Genomic DNA, 14,745 nt, shown 5'->3' with positions numbered 1-14,745 from the left:
GTAACCCTGGACGGTATGAGCTGAGCACTATGGCAAAAACAGCGAACGGATAGAGTGCCCCTTGTATTTGGGTCGTAATTGTGGACGGTGGGTTGGGGAGGTGGGGAAGCAGGGGATGCAGAAATCAGATATACCCTGATAGAACAGCAGTGATTGGCAGTTTATGCAATATTCCTGCAGGTGGAGCCTCTTAAAAAAGATTCGCTTCCCATCAAGGGGTGAATAGGCGTATTCCACCGACCTGCCTCTGCAAAGTCTTGGACTCCTACACTGACTAAATGGCATGTCCACCTACAGTAGAGGAGTGCTCTGTCACATAGCCCTCTGTCTCTAGAAATGCAGCAACTATTAGGCCCTGTTGAATGACCCTCCAAATACTCCTGTTTCCAACCCTGCATTAGTCCCAGCAACCTGCAAAGATGGAAAAATGATGTCCTAAAACAACAGATAAAATTATTAACTGGAAAACCTACTTTGGCCAGGTGGACAAAAGTGCTTTTTCAAGTGTTAGTACATTTAAATGACCAACTTGTGGGGCCTATTGCTCTATACACCGGGCTGGGAACTCATATGGAGGCGCCCAGTATGGTAAAGGTGTGGGAAACAAAAGGACACAGCAATAGTCCTGATGCTTGCCATGGACCAACAGGCCAAGAGGCTGAGGGCACTAGGCCGTATTGTCCCTGGAGCAAGAACTATTTACTGGAATCTGCAGTGGAATGTTTTTCATGTTAGTTACTTCATGCCCCTGGGTGAGGAGGAAGAGCCCGATTTCAGGTAGAACTCTGTCATCCTAACACAGGCCCCATGGAGACATGGTATATGTGGACTGGTACAAGCACCATTGAAAGAGGGGAGAAGGTAGGGGTCCTGGTCTGGCATAATCCTCCCCTTATTCACCTCCTTATGCCAGAGAACACCACTTCCCCCCAGCCAACAAATATGGTTTACACAGCCTGGCTAGGTTCCAAACACTGTGGCCACATTAACCGCTAAAGATCAGACAGGTGTAATTCTTGTAGAAGAAGATCTCCCAGTTCAAGTCTCTACTAAATATTTGTCTTTCTGACCTTAGGCTTCTGCTGTTCCTGGGGCATCCAGTTACAGGGATGGTGGTGGGTGGGGAACCTGTGCCACTATCCACACAGAAAGTTGTGTTCTTATACTGGATGAATCTACTAATGTTTCTTCTTTGTTAACACATATGAAAACTTAAGTAAATGCCTTAAATAATCTGGCTCCAAGCCTAGGTGACCTACTAACCTAGGTCCTGGGGGGAAGCATGGTGGGAAAAGTTGTTACTAATACTTGGACTGCTTCTTTTGTCTCTTTTCTTGCATGTGTCTGCACTGTTGCTGCGGAGTGTGTCTCCAGTGAGGTTAACTTACAACTAAGCGAGCTACCTCCCTGCTACTGAAGCCCTTCACTCACCACTCAGGGCACCTCAGGGAAGAGTGGGGCATGTGAGATTGTAAGAGCTGGTCATGAGGTGTAGGGTGTGGAGGAGAGACTGTTCCCTGATGTAACTGCTGCTGGACCAGAGAGCTGGACCCAGACTAGAGAGGGAAGATTGCTTACTGCAAACCCCCTTAGAGACTGTCTGATCATACTTGATGTTCATTCTGACATAAATCAGCACCCCTCCCCTGCCTCCTACAACAGGCTGGTTCTTGGAACAGGTTGTTGTCCTGACCTGGCCAAGCGTGTGAAGTAATTTCCATACTTGGTAGCACTCATGTACTAGTAACTCTGATTGTCTTCTCTGCTTTATACCCTGTATAATTCTTTGGTACCTGCCATGGGGGGCAGGGATCCATTTCATCTTATGGCCACTTAAGACATACCTTGTGTGTAAAGTTCCATTAATTATCAGACGAGAGTGGCTAGCCTTTTTCTTAGGTCATTCCCTGCCCTCTGCTTATGGAGGTAGATTTTCAGTCTCACCGCTTTTCCCTAGGTCTGCATGTACAAACACTAGTAACCCTCCTAACCGGGCTGGACGCTCCCATCCCCGGTACTCCAAGGGCAGTTCCTTTACCCAACATTTCAATCCCCATTGGATAGAACAGGCCCCCCATCGGCCCTGCTCCTAGCCAAGCTAGATACAAGGTAATTTCCAGGATCCTAGCCCTGAAAATTAATGGGACACCCTAGGATCCCATGCTCACATTCCACCTTCTAGGCAAACCAGGCACCAGTAGGGACGACTGAGGCCTCTGCACCCACAGGGACAAAGAGGCTCTCTAAGTCCATATGGAGGAACGATACACTAAAAGCTCCTCTGGCCCAGCCAGCACCCCAGGGTGAAACACAGCCAGTGCCCTCAGGGGTAGTCAGAGCTATGGCCTCAGGCCCGGGACACGCCAAGCTGCGTCCTAGCCCCGCCCCCACCAGCACCCATTGGCCAGGCCTAGTTCTAGGGGCGGGGCGTTTGCCCCGTCTTAGCCGGGCCCGGAATCCGCTGGAGGCGGTGGTGGCGGCAGCGGTGGCGGCGGTGGAGCCATGGATGCCGACGCGCCGCCTTCGGGGGTCCGCGCTGGCCGCGGCCAGGGCGCGGCGGGGCCCTGGACAAGCTCCGGCGCACTGCGGCCACCGCTCCCGCCTCTCTTCTTCCTTTTCTTGCTGCTGGCCGCGCCGGGCGCTCAGGCCGCGGGTTACGAGGTGAGCGGGGCCCGCGAGCGGAAACGTCCACGAGCTGAAGGGAAGCCCCGAGTAGGGTCCAGAGATGTAGGTCTGTTCTGTGAGTGCCTAGTTAATGGTTGCTAATATGACAGCGTGGTCTGAATGCGTGTTTTGTGTCAGCGAAAGGTCTGGCTGTGCGCGTCTGAAAACCAGGCTGCTTGTACCTGCCTCCCTGCTTCTGTGGGTTGGCTTGCCTGGACTTTGCATGCACTTAACTGTGTGATTGGGCGTGTGTGTGTGTGTGTGTGTGTGTGGAGGAGGCGGGGGAGCGCTGGTTGAAAGCTGGGACTCTGGAGTCAGCTTGCTTGGAGGTCCAGCCTGGCTCCTCCACGTCTTAACTATGTGAACTTTGGCCAGTCACTACATCCCTCTGATCTCAGGGCTCACATCAGAAAACTGGCGATAATATTGTTTCTACCCCACAAAGTGGCTGGCTGCTTGCTCTTTACAAATGCTTAGTAAACATTAGCTACTACTATTATCATTTTCCCAGCGTGTGAATGAGAGCTGCCCTGGGGAGTTGTGCCACTAGGGAGTTGTATCTGTGAGCACAACTATGTGTATCTTCCCTGGGAGGGCCTGGCCCCATCTCTCTGAGTCACTCACCTCTAGATCAAGACTTATCGTGGGCTCCCCCGCCCCACCACATCCCACCCCAGCCTGCCTCTTAACCTTAGGGTGAGAGGGTGTGTGAGTGTGCATTTGGGGTCCTTTGCAGTCATGCCCCACGGTGAAGCCGGACATGCTCAACGTGCACCTGGTGGCACACACACATGACGACGTGGGCTGGCTCAAGACGGTGGACCAGTACTTTTATGGCAGTGAGTAGAGGGTGGGGACTGACCCCTGGGACACTCTTATGATGCCTCTGAGCCCTTCAGATCCTTTCTGCGTCCTGGATATTAAGGTGGGGGCAATACCCAGCCTGGGCTCCTGTGTCTAGGAATGTCCTCCTTGGCTAGCTGGTCCCTGACTGCCTGACTCCTGTGCCCACAGTCGACAATGATGTCCAGCATGCGGGTGTGCAGTACATCCTAGATTCCGTCATCTCTTCCCTGCTGGCAGAGCCCACTCGCCGCTTCGTCTATGTAGAGATGGCCTTCTTCTCTCGTTGGTGGCACCAACAGACCAATGCAACACAGGAAGTTGTGCGGAACCTGGTGCGCCAGGGTGAGCTGCCTAGAGGAAGTGAAAGGAGGAAGCCCAGCCTAGCTTCTGTTTCTGCCATCCTGGTTTCTGAGATTTTATCATGCTATGTGTAGCGTGTACATGCATGTGACTCTACCTGCCTGGAATTTCCCTTTATTTGGAGAACTCCTATGCATCCTGCAAGGCCCCACCTTCAGTGGATCCTCTAGGAAGGCTGCCATACAGGGGCCCTGTGTCCCATATCTGGCTATATTGGCTTGGGAGAGACCTCTTTTCTCTTTCCAGGCCTGGGCATGCAGGCAGGCCTTATCCCCTACATTGCCAATCCCGGCTCCACTCCTGGCCCTGACAATCTACCCCGACTTTGCCCCACCTGGCACAGGGCGCCTGGAGTTTGCCAACGGTGGCTGGGTCATGAACGACGAGGCGGCCACCCACTACGGAGCAATCATAGACCAGATGACACTCGGACTGCGCTTCCTGGAAGATACGTTTGGCAACGACGGGCGCCCCCGTGTGGCCTGGCACATCGACCCCTTTGGCCATTCTCGGGAGCAGGCCTCGCTGTTCGCGCAGGTGCTTTACCGGACGTCTCATAGACCCTCTTCACTCGTTTGATTCGTCGCTCGGCTACTCAAGCCCCACCCTTCTCTGCAAGATCACAGACCAGGCCGGGTCCCCTGTCCCTCTGGCCTCTTGAGACTCTGCCCCTGGAGTGAACTGTGAATTCCACTCCTTTTCTGCTCTGGCTCTGCTCTGCCTCAGCCAAGGCTGCCCCGCTCCAGTTCGCTCCTTCTCCTCTCCCTCCTGACCCCGCCCTGTTTGCTAGGATTCTGGCTCCTCCCCAAGAGGGTAGCAGGTGGAGGATTGCTGTGCTTTCCAACCGGCTTCCTGTTCTGTGCCATGACCCCTTCCATCCTCAGCTCGAGGGGGAAGATCTTGAGTCGGGCCCCCTTTCTGAGGCGGGAAAGGTGGAAGTGGGTTCTAGCGTTGGACCCATCCCCTCCCAGCTCTCCTGTGGTTCATTGTGACCCTTCCCCGATCTTCCAAATGCTTTGCATGCCTTCTTGGTTTACTACTTTTTCTCTGTTCTCTGATCCACCCCTCCCACGCTGAGGGGGCTTGCAGGTGATGGTGAGGGTACTGGGCATTTATACGTCCTGCCCTCTGATCCCTGTCCTCATTCCACATCACCCCCAGATGGGCTTTGACGGCTTCTTCTTTGGGCGCCTGGATTATCAAGATAAGTGGGTTCGGAAGAAGCAGCTAAGGATGGAGCAGGTGTGGCGAGCCAGTGCCAGCCTGAAGCCCCCCGCTGCCGACCTCTTCACCAGTAAGGGGGTGGGTGGTGGGTGGGGGCAGGGCCAGCCCCAAGAGCACGTGACCTGTGCAGTCACACAGGGCCCCGCGCTCAGAAGGGCCCCGGGGTTGGTTTTACACTCTCCTGTCATCTTGAAATTCTTACTAACTTACGACCAAGGGCTCAGCATTTGCACTTTGCACTGGGCCTCTGAACATTCTGTAGTCTGACCCGGGTGGAGCATGGCAGGCTTTGACCCCAGGGCATGTCTAGGGTGCTGGACCACCCCCTGAGCCTGGTGTGGCCTGCAGGTGTGCTGCCCAACCTTTACAACCCGCCGATGAATCTGTGCTGGGATGTGATGTGTGTCGACAAACCTATCGTGGAAGACCCCCGGAGCCCCGAGTACAATGCCAAGGAACTGGTTGATTACTTCCTGAAGTTAGCCACAGTCCAGGTAACCCCAGCGTCTAGAACCTGGGAGACTGCTGTACATAATGCACAGGGCCCTTCCCACACCCCAGGCATTCCCTAACACCTCCTCACACCTTCAGAGGAAGGTAATATTTCACTCTCCCCAGGATTTGCGCATTGCTGATTGGAAGCAGGTGGACCCCTTTGCCACCGCACATGCCCACCACGATCATGAAACAGTATGGCACAGTGCCTTAGTACCCTCATCTGTGTGGCGGGCCCAAGAGAATTACTCAATAACTTGTGGCTATTGTTATTTATTTATTTTTAATTAAAAATTATTGTTTTTTTGGGGGGGGGTTGGCTATTTTTATTCTTGTCCCTATCTTCCCAGTATGTCATAGGGACGTACTCCCATCCACACCCCTCCCCCACACCACTGTGTACCCACTCTTGACCACATATAACCAAGACATAGCTGTACACAGGGGTAGCCAGGACACCATGGCCTGAGGATACCCCATTCTGCCTGCAGAGTGGGTACTACCGCACCAACCACACCATAATGACCATGGGCTCAGACTTCCAGTATGAGAATGCCAACATGTGGTTCAAGAACCTTGATAAGCTCATCCATCTGGTCAATGCCCAGGTGAGTGTGCCTACCCCATGTGTACGTGCGTGCTTCTGTCTCCAGGCCTTGGGTCAGATGAGTAGCTATGTGTGCTATCTTAGTATTCTCTTGCCACAAAGTTAGCGGCTCAAAACAACAGAAATAGATTATATTATAGTTCCATAGGTCAGAAGTCTAACATGGGTCTTACTGGGTTAAAATCAAGATGTTGGCAGGGCTGCGTTCCTTCTGGGAGCTCTAAGAGAAAGTTTACTTGCCTTGTCCATCTTCTAGAGGCTGCCACATTCCTTGGCTCATGGCCTCTTCCTTCATCCTCAAAGCCTGACCCTGTTTCCATCACATCTCTTCCTTTCACTTCTTCCACATCCCTCTTCTACTTTTAAAGACCCTTGTGATTACATTGAACTCATCCAGGTAATCCAGAATAATGTCTTATTTTAAGGTCATCTGACTGGCTACTTTAAATCCATCTGCAACTTTAATTCCTGTTTGCCATGTCACAGGCTCTGGGTATTAGGACATGGACATTTTTGGGTGGCCATTATTCTGCCCGCCACAGATGTGTTGGTGTGGCCTGTGGCTGTGTGGGCAGGCAGTCACTCTCCCGTCAGCACAGAACCTTGTCTCCCCTCTCCCATCTAAGACATCCTTTCTCATCACTTCTGTCCTCAGAATTGTCTACCAGCACAGTCTCTACGTCCTCACCTTCCATTTGCTCCCTGCACTGCTGTTTCATCAAAACGGCTCTCAGAAAATCACCAGGGAGACATTTCTCAGTCCTCCCCATGGCTCTGAGGAGCCTCGAACACCTTGATCACTTCCTCCTGCAAATATCATGTTCCTGGGCTGCCAGGATGTCACACTCTTGGTGTTTCTCCTCCACTGGTGGCTCCTTTGCCCATTCCATTCTACTGGAAATAAATGGGAGTCTCTCAGTTCAAATCCTGGCTCTGCCACTTAGTGGCTCTGTGACCTTGAGGAATATTAAGCATTCAGTGCCTCAGTTTTCTTATCCAGAAAGTGGGCATGATGGGGCCCTAGTGGATAGGGCTGTTGATGAGAGTTTAATGAGTTCATTTACACAGATCAGTTAGAACAGTGCCAGGTAAATAATAAGTATTATGGTTGTTGTTTATTATTTTTATTTGGGGCTGAAAATGTTCTGCTTCTCCTTTAAGACACCAGCTTCAGGGTGTCCTCCTTCAGGAAGCCTTTGCCAAACCCCAGGAGGAGCTCTTGCTCTTTCCTCTGTGCTCAAACCAGTCTTCACAAATACCTGTCATGCCATATCCAGGCCGACTATAATCAACTGACTTATCTGTTCAATCTCTCTCCCGTACTTGGCTGTGAAATTCCATGAGAGCAGGCTGGCCTCTGGTTCTAGATTGTGTCTTTGATCTTGAGCATATTGTAGAATCAAATGACTGCTAAGTGAATACACTGTGTGTGTGGGTCTGTGTACGTAACTGTATATGACTGTGTGTGTAGACGTGTGTACGCACATAAAAGGCATGTCATCCCACGGCCTTCCCTACATTCACTAAAGTGTTTAATGAGCACCTACTGTATACCAGGTGCTGGGGACACACCTTATGGAAGAGGTCACTTTCTTATCCCTCCACCTCCCTCAGTTGAAAGTGAGCCTCCATTCATTATAACAATCATGTCACTTGACAATAACCTGACAGTGCTGATATAATTATTCTCGCCCTATATGTCCTACCCATAGGGCAGGAATGATGCTCTTATCAACACACTCCCATCAACAGCTTTATCAGTTGGGAATTCATTAGTTTTTCCATGAAAGTTTTTAATAATAAAATTGAAATTATTTAAAAAGTTTAGTAAAATTTCTGGTTTATTCTTGTATCCCCGAAATTCTTTCCAGACTGGTAATATTAACTTCGGCCAAATACATTTTCACACTTGGTTTTTAGTTTGCACTCAAAATGTGTATTAAGAGAATCTGAACCCATCAGATGAATGAATGTGCGTATGCGTGTGAGTATGTGTTGCACACCTGTGGGCCCCCTGGGAAGGTACAGACTCCCGAGGGCTCACACACACACACCTTCCCCCAGCAGCAGGCCAATGGGAGCCACGTCAATGTTCTCTACTCCACTCCGGCCTGTTACCTCTGGGAGCTGAACAAGGCCAACCTCACCTGGTATTTGGGGGGCCTGGGAAACTTGGGGGATTGGTATGCCCTGTGGGTCATGCCCCTGCCCTCAGTGACTCTGCCACTGCAGGTCGGCGAAACGGGATGACTTCTTCCCCTACGCTGATGGCCCCCACCAGTTCTGGACAGGCTTCTTTTCCAGCCGGCCAGCCCTCAAACGCTACGAGCGTCTCAGCTATAACTTCCTGCAGGTGGGTGCAGGCGCTGGGCTTAAGCAGGCGGCCCGGGATTCCCGACAGGCCGGGTGCCTCAATCAACTCCCCGCCCCCGACCACCAGGTGTGCAACCAGCTGGAGGCGCTGGCGGGTCCAGCGGCCAACGTAGGACCTTATGGCTCTGGAGACAGCGCACCCCTCAGTAGGTGTCCGGTTGGTGAGGGGATGGGGGCGGGGCTCATTCTGGACACCAGACCACAGCCACCTCCTTGAGTACCTTCTGAAAGCCCCTAAAAGCCCTGCCCGCCCCCTCATGTGACCTTCATATCTCCTTGGGGTTGGGGACCAGAGTCCTACAGAAACCCCACCTGGCTCACCACTCTCTGCCTGCAGATGAGGCGATGGCTGTGCTCCAGCACCACGATGCAGTCAGTGGTACCTCTCGGCAGCACGTGGCAGACGACTATGCTCGCCAGCTAGCCGCAGGCTGGGGACCCTGTGAGGTGCGGGGGGACCCGCCTGGAGCAGAAGGGCGGAGATGAGAAGGGGCGTGGTCGAAGGCGGTAGAGTGGAGTCTAGAAGGGCTCGTGGGGCGGGGCCTGAGGTGGGGCGAGGAGACTAAGGGTGGGCGCCCGGAGCGGACCTGTGCGATTACGCTGCTCCCCAGGTTCTCCTGAGCAACGCGCTGGCGCGGCTCAGCGGCTCCAAGGAGGAGTTTGTGTTCTGCCGCTGCCTCAACATCAGCGTCTGTCCGCTCAGCCAGACCGCGGAGATCGTGAGACGCGCCCCGGGCCTGTGGGGACGGGTCGGGGGCGGGGCCCGGAGGCAGGTTCTGCGGCTGAGAAAAGGGCCCCAGAGCCCGCAAAACCATGGGGCCGGGCCGGTAGCCAAATTGTTTCGGAGGGTTCCTCTGGGCCAGATCACTTGGGGCCCAGTAAAGGCGGGGCTGGACCAAGACCTGCACATCACATAGGGGCTTGGATCATCCAGGGGCTTGCTGTGCATGGGGTTGGGTTTGGGGAGGCCTGCTGTGACCTATACCCACTCTGACTCTCCCACCTCAGTTCCAGGTGACCATTTATAACCCCTTGGGGCGGAAAGTAGATTGGATGGTGCGGCTTCCGGTCAGCAAACACATTTTCCTCGTGAAGGATCCCAATGGCATAGTTGTACCCAGCGATGTGAGCCCATTTGACGAATATTCCTCCCATGGACATCCCCCTCCTAGGACTACCTCCCCCCTTGGACACCTCCCCCCATGGGCATTTCTCCCTTCACCCCATGGACACCTCCCTCTTTGGGTACCTTGCCTTCATAGGTACCTGCCCCCTCCATGAATAAGCCCTGCCCAGTACTTCATCTTCCTCCTCTGAATTCCCTCCCCCCCTTAATATCACACTCCCTTGGGAATATCCCTCCCCCATGAATATCTCCCTCTTTTTAATATCTCCCCATGACATTTTTCCTGTATATAAATATTCCTCTTATCCTGGACGGTCTCTTCCCACAAACCTCTTCCTTCCCTAAGACTCTTTCCCTCACTCCTCTGCCTCAAGGATCTCTTCCCCCAATTACTCGCTCGCTTTTCCCCTTTCCCACAGTCTCTCCATTCTCTCAGTGGGTTCCCCCCGCCCCAACCTGTGGATCTTCTCTGCAGTCTTTAACTCAGGATTTCTGTCATCCCCATTCCCCCATCTAACACCTAAATTTCTTCTCCCCATCCTGGGACTCCTTCCCCTCCTGGAGTGTGACCCCTCCCTGTACGTGTTCTTTACATGTGTAGGCACAGCCTCTTGAATCGGTTTCCCTCTTCCTTTATCCGAGGTGGTTACAATGCCCAGCTCAGACAGACAGGAGCTGCTTTTCTCAGCCTCAGTGCCTGCCCTCGGCTTCAGCATCTACTCAGTAACCCAGGTGCCTGGCCAGAGCCCACAGGCTCACACCTCCAAGCCCAGATCCCAGAAGTCCTCGTCCCGCATCTTGACCATCCAAAATGAAGTGAGACCCCATTCAGATCCTCTTCCCTGCCCCAGTGGTAAATTTGAGGTGTCACAGTGAGCTGGATCAGTGGGTCTTGGGTTCCTGGTCTAGCATTACCAGTCAGTCTCCCATCATGTGCCCTTGCGTGAGTGAGCGCCTTCTTTTGAGTCTCACTGTCCTTTCCCGGGACTGTTGTGAGGGCCTCGTGTGATCATGGGTGACACTTGATGGATATGTCAAAGTTGACGGTCATAGGGGTTTGCAAACTAAGTGAAGTGAAGGTGTGTGGGAGATTTGAGTGAGGGAGCCACGTGGCCATTTGGAGGACATCTGGGGGAAGAGGAATCCAGGCAGGCAGGGAGCAGCAGACACAAAAGTCCTAAAGGAAATTAAAGTTTATAAATTTCCATTAGCCCCTAAAAGTTCGGCGGTGTGGTTCCTCTCCGTCAGTTGCTCAAGCAGCCCTGATGGGCTGTGCAGACCAGCTAAAATGGATTTAGGGTATCACAGGCGCCCTCTGGTGGCTATGGGGGGAACAGACAGGGTAAAGCATGGCAGGCAGGAGCGACCAGGAAGAGGCTGGCTAGCTCTAGTCCCGGAAAGCCTTGGAGGTTGTGAGAAGTGGTCAGATTGAGGATAAGATAGAAGGTGGAGCTGTTAGGATTTGCTAGTAGGGTCATGTGTGAGGAGTGAGAGAGAGAGAAGAGGAAAAGGTGACTTTAGGGTTTTGTCTTGAGCCCCAGGAAGGATGAAGCTACCCTTGGCTAAAAGGATAGTCATTAACATCTGACCACCCTTTTCTGCCCAGTATATCCGGGCTAGGTTTGATCCTGAGACGGGGCTCTTGGTGGAGCTGGAGAACTTGGACCAGAATCTCCTGCTGCCTGTTCGCCAAGCCTTCTACTGGTGAGGAAGGACTACCAGGTCAGGGAGGGGGCGTGAGCAGAGTTGGGGTCCCTTACCTGACGTTCACCTGCCCCGGCCCCAGGTACAACGCCAGTACAGGCAACAACCTAAGTGACCAGGTCTCAGGTGCCTACATCTTCAGACCCAACCGACAGGAACCACTGCTCGTGAGCCGCTGGGCTCAAATCCACCTGGTGAAGGTCCGGGGCCAGGAATAATGAGTGGGCATTGAGGGGTGTGTGGAGCCTGGGAGGGCGGTGCACTGTGTGTGGGGTGGGGGTCGGGGAAGATTTACATCTCCATCAGATCAGAGGGCTAAGACCTGAGGGGAAGACTTGAGGATCCTTTCACAGGGCCGATATTCATCAGTTATACTGTGGCATACAAAGGCATTCGCATCTTCTGTGGGTGTCAGGATTATACATAGCTTTTGAAACTGGGGGTGGGGTGTTTCCACTTGGCTCATGAATGGGGAGAGCCAGGAAGAGCTACTTGAAGAGTTCACTAAGAATCTGTGCTGGGATGGGATTATGTCTGGGGTGGATACTGGAGAGTTCACACTTAGATGGGGCTTAGGTAGTTCACACTTAGGGTGGGTATTTGAACATGCATTTGGCTAGGAACAGTCTCACACTTGTAGGGTTTCCCGGGGCCTCACGTTGACATTTCTTCTTAGGGTGGGAATAGGGCAAGTAATGGCAAGACTCACCTTTGACATGACTCCCCTTGCAGTGAACCTCCTCATACCTGGGTTAGGGTATAATTTTGCCTGTTGTAACAGTTACCCAAATTAACTATTCTTAAACAAGACAGATGTTTCTTTCCATTGAACAGAAAGTCTGGCTGGGCCATCTAGGGTAGGTGGGGTGGTCCCACAGTCATCCAGGCTCCTTCTATCTCATTGCTCTTCCTTCTTCAACATTCAGCTTCTACCTCATGACCCAAGATAGCTGCTCAAGCTCCAGCCATCACATTTGCATTCGAACTGGTGGGAGAGGGAAAGGGGCAAGGAACATTGTTCATAACTCTTTGATCACTTTCCACTGGGCAGACCATAGTCACACAGCTCCTGATAGCCTCAGGGAAGACTGGACAATATAATCTTTATTTCAGGTAGCCACATGCCCAGCTAGGATCCTATTCTATGGAGGGGAGATGAGGTAGTGGTAGGCAGCAAGCATATATGCCACACTCAAGAATTATGTGGCAATGACTGAAGTGAGAAGTGTGGGCATCATGCCTAGGTAGGTGGGGGAGGTGAGTGGTATTCTTATGTTATTAGTGGGGTTGACCCTGATGTAGGCCTTTGTGAGGTTCATGGTAGGCGTGGACATTTGTAGGGTTCACCTCTGCTCAAGTACGGGCTCACACCTGCCTTCCATTCCCATGTGCCTGCAGAAGGCCTTGGTGCAGGAGGTACACCAGAACTTCTCAGCCTGGTGTTCCCAAGTGGTTCGTCTGTATCCAGGACAGCGGCACCTGGAGCTGGAGTGGACAGTGGGACCAATACCTGTGGGGTGAGTGGCACAGGCTGGGACTGGGTGCTGGGGGCTGGGGCAGAGCGGATGTAGGCGAGCCTTACAACCTTGTCATTCTATTGGTTATAGTGATGGCTGGGGAAAGGAGATCATCAGCCGTTTTGACACTGAGCTGGAGACAAAAGGACTCTTCTTCACCGACAGCAATGGCCGGGAGATCCTGGAGAGAAGGTGGGGATGACTGGGGTCACCGAGGAGTGGTCTGTGGTGTGTTGGGGCCCATGGGTAGTGGAGGCCTCTGCTGATTTTATGAATAGGGGAAAGAGAGGTTGGAGGGGGAGCAAATGGTGGGCGAGCCTGGAAAGGGGAGCTGGGCCCCGGGTCTGACCAAACCCTATCCTCACCTCTCAAGACGGAATTATCGACCCACATGGGTGCTGAACATGACTGAGCCAGTGGCAGGAAACTACTATCCAGTCAACAGCCGCATTTACATTACGGTACCCCCTCCCCCATCCTGCTCCCCTGATCTTCCGGACATTTCTTTACAGAGTGGTCACCCCTCATTCTTAGCATCTCCCAGGTGTCCTTGGCAGTCCACCATCCCCTGTGGGGCATGTTTAGGGGCTGGGGCGGGCTGGCAGTGTGCTCCCTCACTCTCACCTCTCACCCCTCACCCGTCAGGACGGGAAAGTGCAGCTGACGGTGCTGACAGACCGCTCCCAGGGCGGCAGCAGCCTGAAAGACGGCTCCGTAGAGCTCATGGTGAGTGGCCTGTGCCCCATCTAAGCTAGGGTTCTCCCACCAGTTTCTGCCTTGGCCTCCTGCTAGACTTCGAAGCTGGTGTCTGACCCAGTTCTCCGCTAGGTGCACTCCTCCGTTTGGGCTTTCATTAAGCGGAGACCTCTATTCCTATATGAGACATTCCTTCCATGCTTTTATCCAGTCCTTACCCAGGTGCCCCCTCCAGGTCCTGACTTGCCCTGTGCACGCCCCCCGTTAGGTCCTTACCTCTCTCTGTCCTAGTCCCCTGCAAGGTTGGATCCGCACGTCTGCTGGGGTCCCCCTTAGCAGAATTTCATCGTCAGCTGTTTCCCCGACTCTTCAGTTTCTCTTGAAATTCCCACAAGCCCTTACCCGATTTACAGCCCCGAAATTGACCAGAGGAGCCCTCACCCTCTCCTGGTTACTCTCCCTGCAGGTGCACCGAAGGCTGCTGAGAGACGATAGACGCGGAGTTGGGGAGCCGCTGCTGGAGAATGGGTCGGGGTTGTGGGTGCGGGGGCGCCACCTCGTGCTGCTGGATAAGGCCCAGACCGCCGCTGTCAGGCACAGGTTGCAGGCGGAGAAGGAGCTCCTGGCCCCGCAGGTGGTGCTGGCTCAGGGTAGCAGCACTCCCTACCACCCGGGGGTCACCCCGCGCAGGCAGGTGAGAGGCGGTGGGGCCGGCAGAAAGAGAGGACCCAGATGAAGCCTGCGGTGGGGGGCGGGTCTCCCTAGGCTTAGCTAGGACCCACCTCGCCCGCTCCCAACTGGTCCTGGGGCAGCCATAAGCTAGCTAGCTCTCAGTTGCGGCCCAGTCTCATCGCACCTGTGCTGGGTCTACAGCCTCAGGGCCCGCCCCTCCTCACCTAACCTCGCTCCGCTCTACCCCAGGCTTGGTCCTGCCCCGCCCCTTGGCCAGTCCTGGCATCTCCACGCGGTAGCTTTATCCCTGCCCTCAGTCGGGTCTCAGGCTGGATCAGTTTGACCCCTTTCGGGGTTCGGACCGGCCCCCAACCTGGCACCACCCCATTACCCTTATTAGTTTAGCCCTGCCTACCAGGACTAAAAACCGCCCCCAGCAGAGCCCCGCCTCCTGATTTGGG

At 53.6% G+C, this 14,745-nt stretch overlaps 1 protein-coding gene across 2 annotated transcripts in view; it reads left to right on the top strand.

Annotated features, from left to right (window-relative positions):
* Positions 1 to 2,441: 2,441 nt before the first annotated feature.
* MAN2B1 (mannosidase alpha class 2B member 1) overlaps positions 2,442 to 14,745 on the top strand; it is a 13,894-nt gene continuing 1,590 nt past the window's right edge. Inside the window, exons 1-21 of one of the 2 annotated variants that reach the window (XM_011382515.2) lie at positions 2,442 to 2,661; positions 3,401 to 3,503; positions 3,679 to 3,852; positions 4,214 to 4,407; positions 5,032 to 5,164; positions 5,443 to 5,588; positions 6,081 to 6,197; positions 8,264 to 8,346; positions 8,429 to 8,549; positions 8,637 to 8,715; positions 8,907 to 9,016; positions 9,181 to 9,288; positions 9,578 to 9,694; positions 10,338 to 10,511; positions 11,302 to 11,399; positions 11,482 to 11,599; positions 12,798 to 12,916; positions 13,007 to 13,108; positions 13,290 to 13,377; positions 13,562 to 13,642; positions 14,079 to 14,306. In XM_011382515.2, the coding sequence (XP_011380817.1) occupies positions 2,503 to 2,661; positions 3,401 to 3,503; positions 3,679 to 3,852; positions 4,214 to 4,407; positions 5,032 to 5,164; positions 5,443 to 5,588; positions 6,081 to 6,197; positions 8,264 to 8,346; positions 8,429 to 8,549; positions 8,637 to 8,715; positions 8,907 to 9,016; positions 9,181 to 9,288; positions 9,578 to 9,694; positions 10,338 to 10,511; positions 11,302 to 11,399; positions 11,482 to 11,599; positions 12,798 to 12,916; positions 13,007 to 13,108; positions 13,290 to 13,377; positions 13,562 to 13,642; positions 14,079 to 14,306 (2,652 nt within the window). In that variant the 5' untranslated portion in view covers positions 2,442 to 2,502. Of the gene's footprint in view, positions 2,662 to 3,400; positions 3,504 to 3,678; positions 3,853 to 4,213; positions 4,408 to 5,031; positions 5,165 to 5,442; positions 5,589 to 6,080; positions 6,198 to 8,260; positions 8,347 to 8,428; positions 8,550 to 8,636; positions 8,716 to 8,906; positions 9,017 to 9,180; positions 9,289 to 9,577; positions 9,695 to 10,337; positions 10,512 to 11,301; positions 11,400 to 11,481; positions 11,600 to 12,797; positions 12,917 to 13,006; positions 13,109 to 13,289; positions 13,378 to 13,561; positions 13,643 to 14,078; positions 14,307 to 14,745 lie in introns of both variants that reach the window. The other variant, XM_011382514.2, reaches the window with a different exon arrangement.

This window comes from Pteropus vampyrus, unplaced genomic scaffold (genome assembly GCF_000151845.1).
Source record: "Pteropus vampyrus isolate Shadow unplaced genomic scaffold, Pvam_2.0 Scaffold482, whole genome shotgun sequence".
Classification (NCBI taxonomy): Eukaryota; Metazoa; Chordata; class Mammalia; order Chiroptera; family Pteropodidae; genus Pteropus; species Pteropus vampyrus.
The sequence above is the reverse complement of the archived record's forward strand: the minus strand, read 5'-3'. Positions and strand labels throughout refer to the sequence as shown.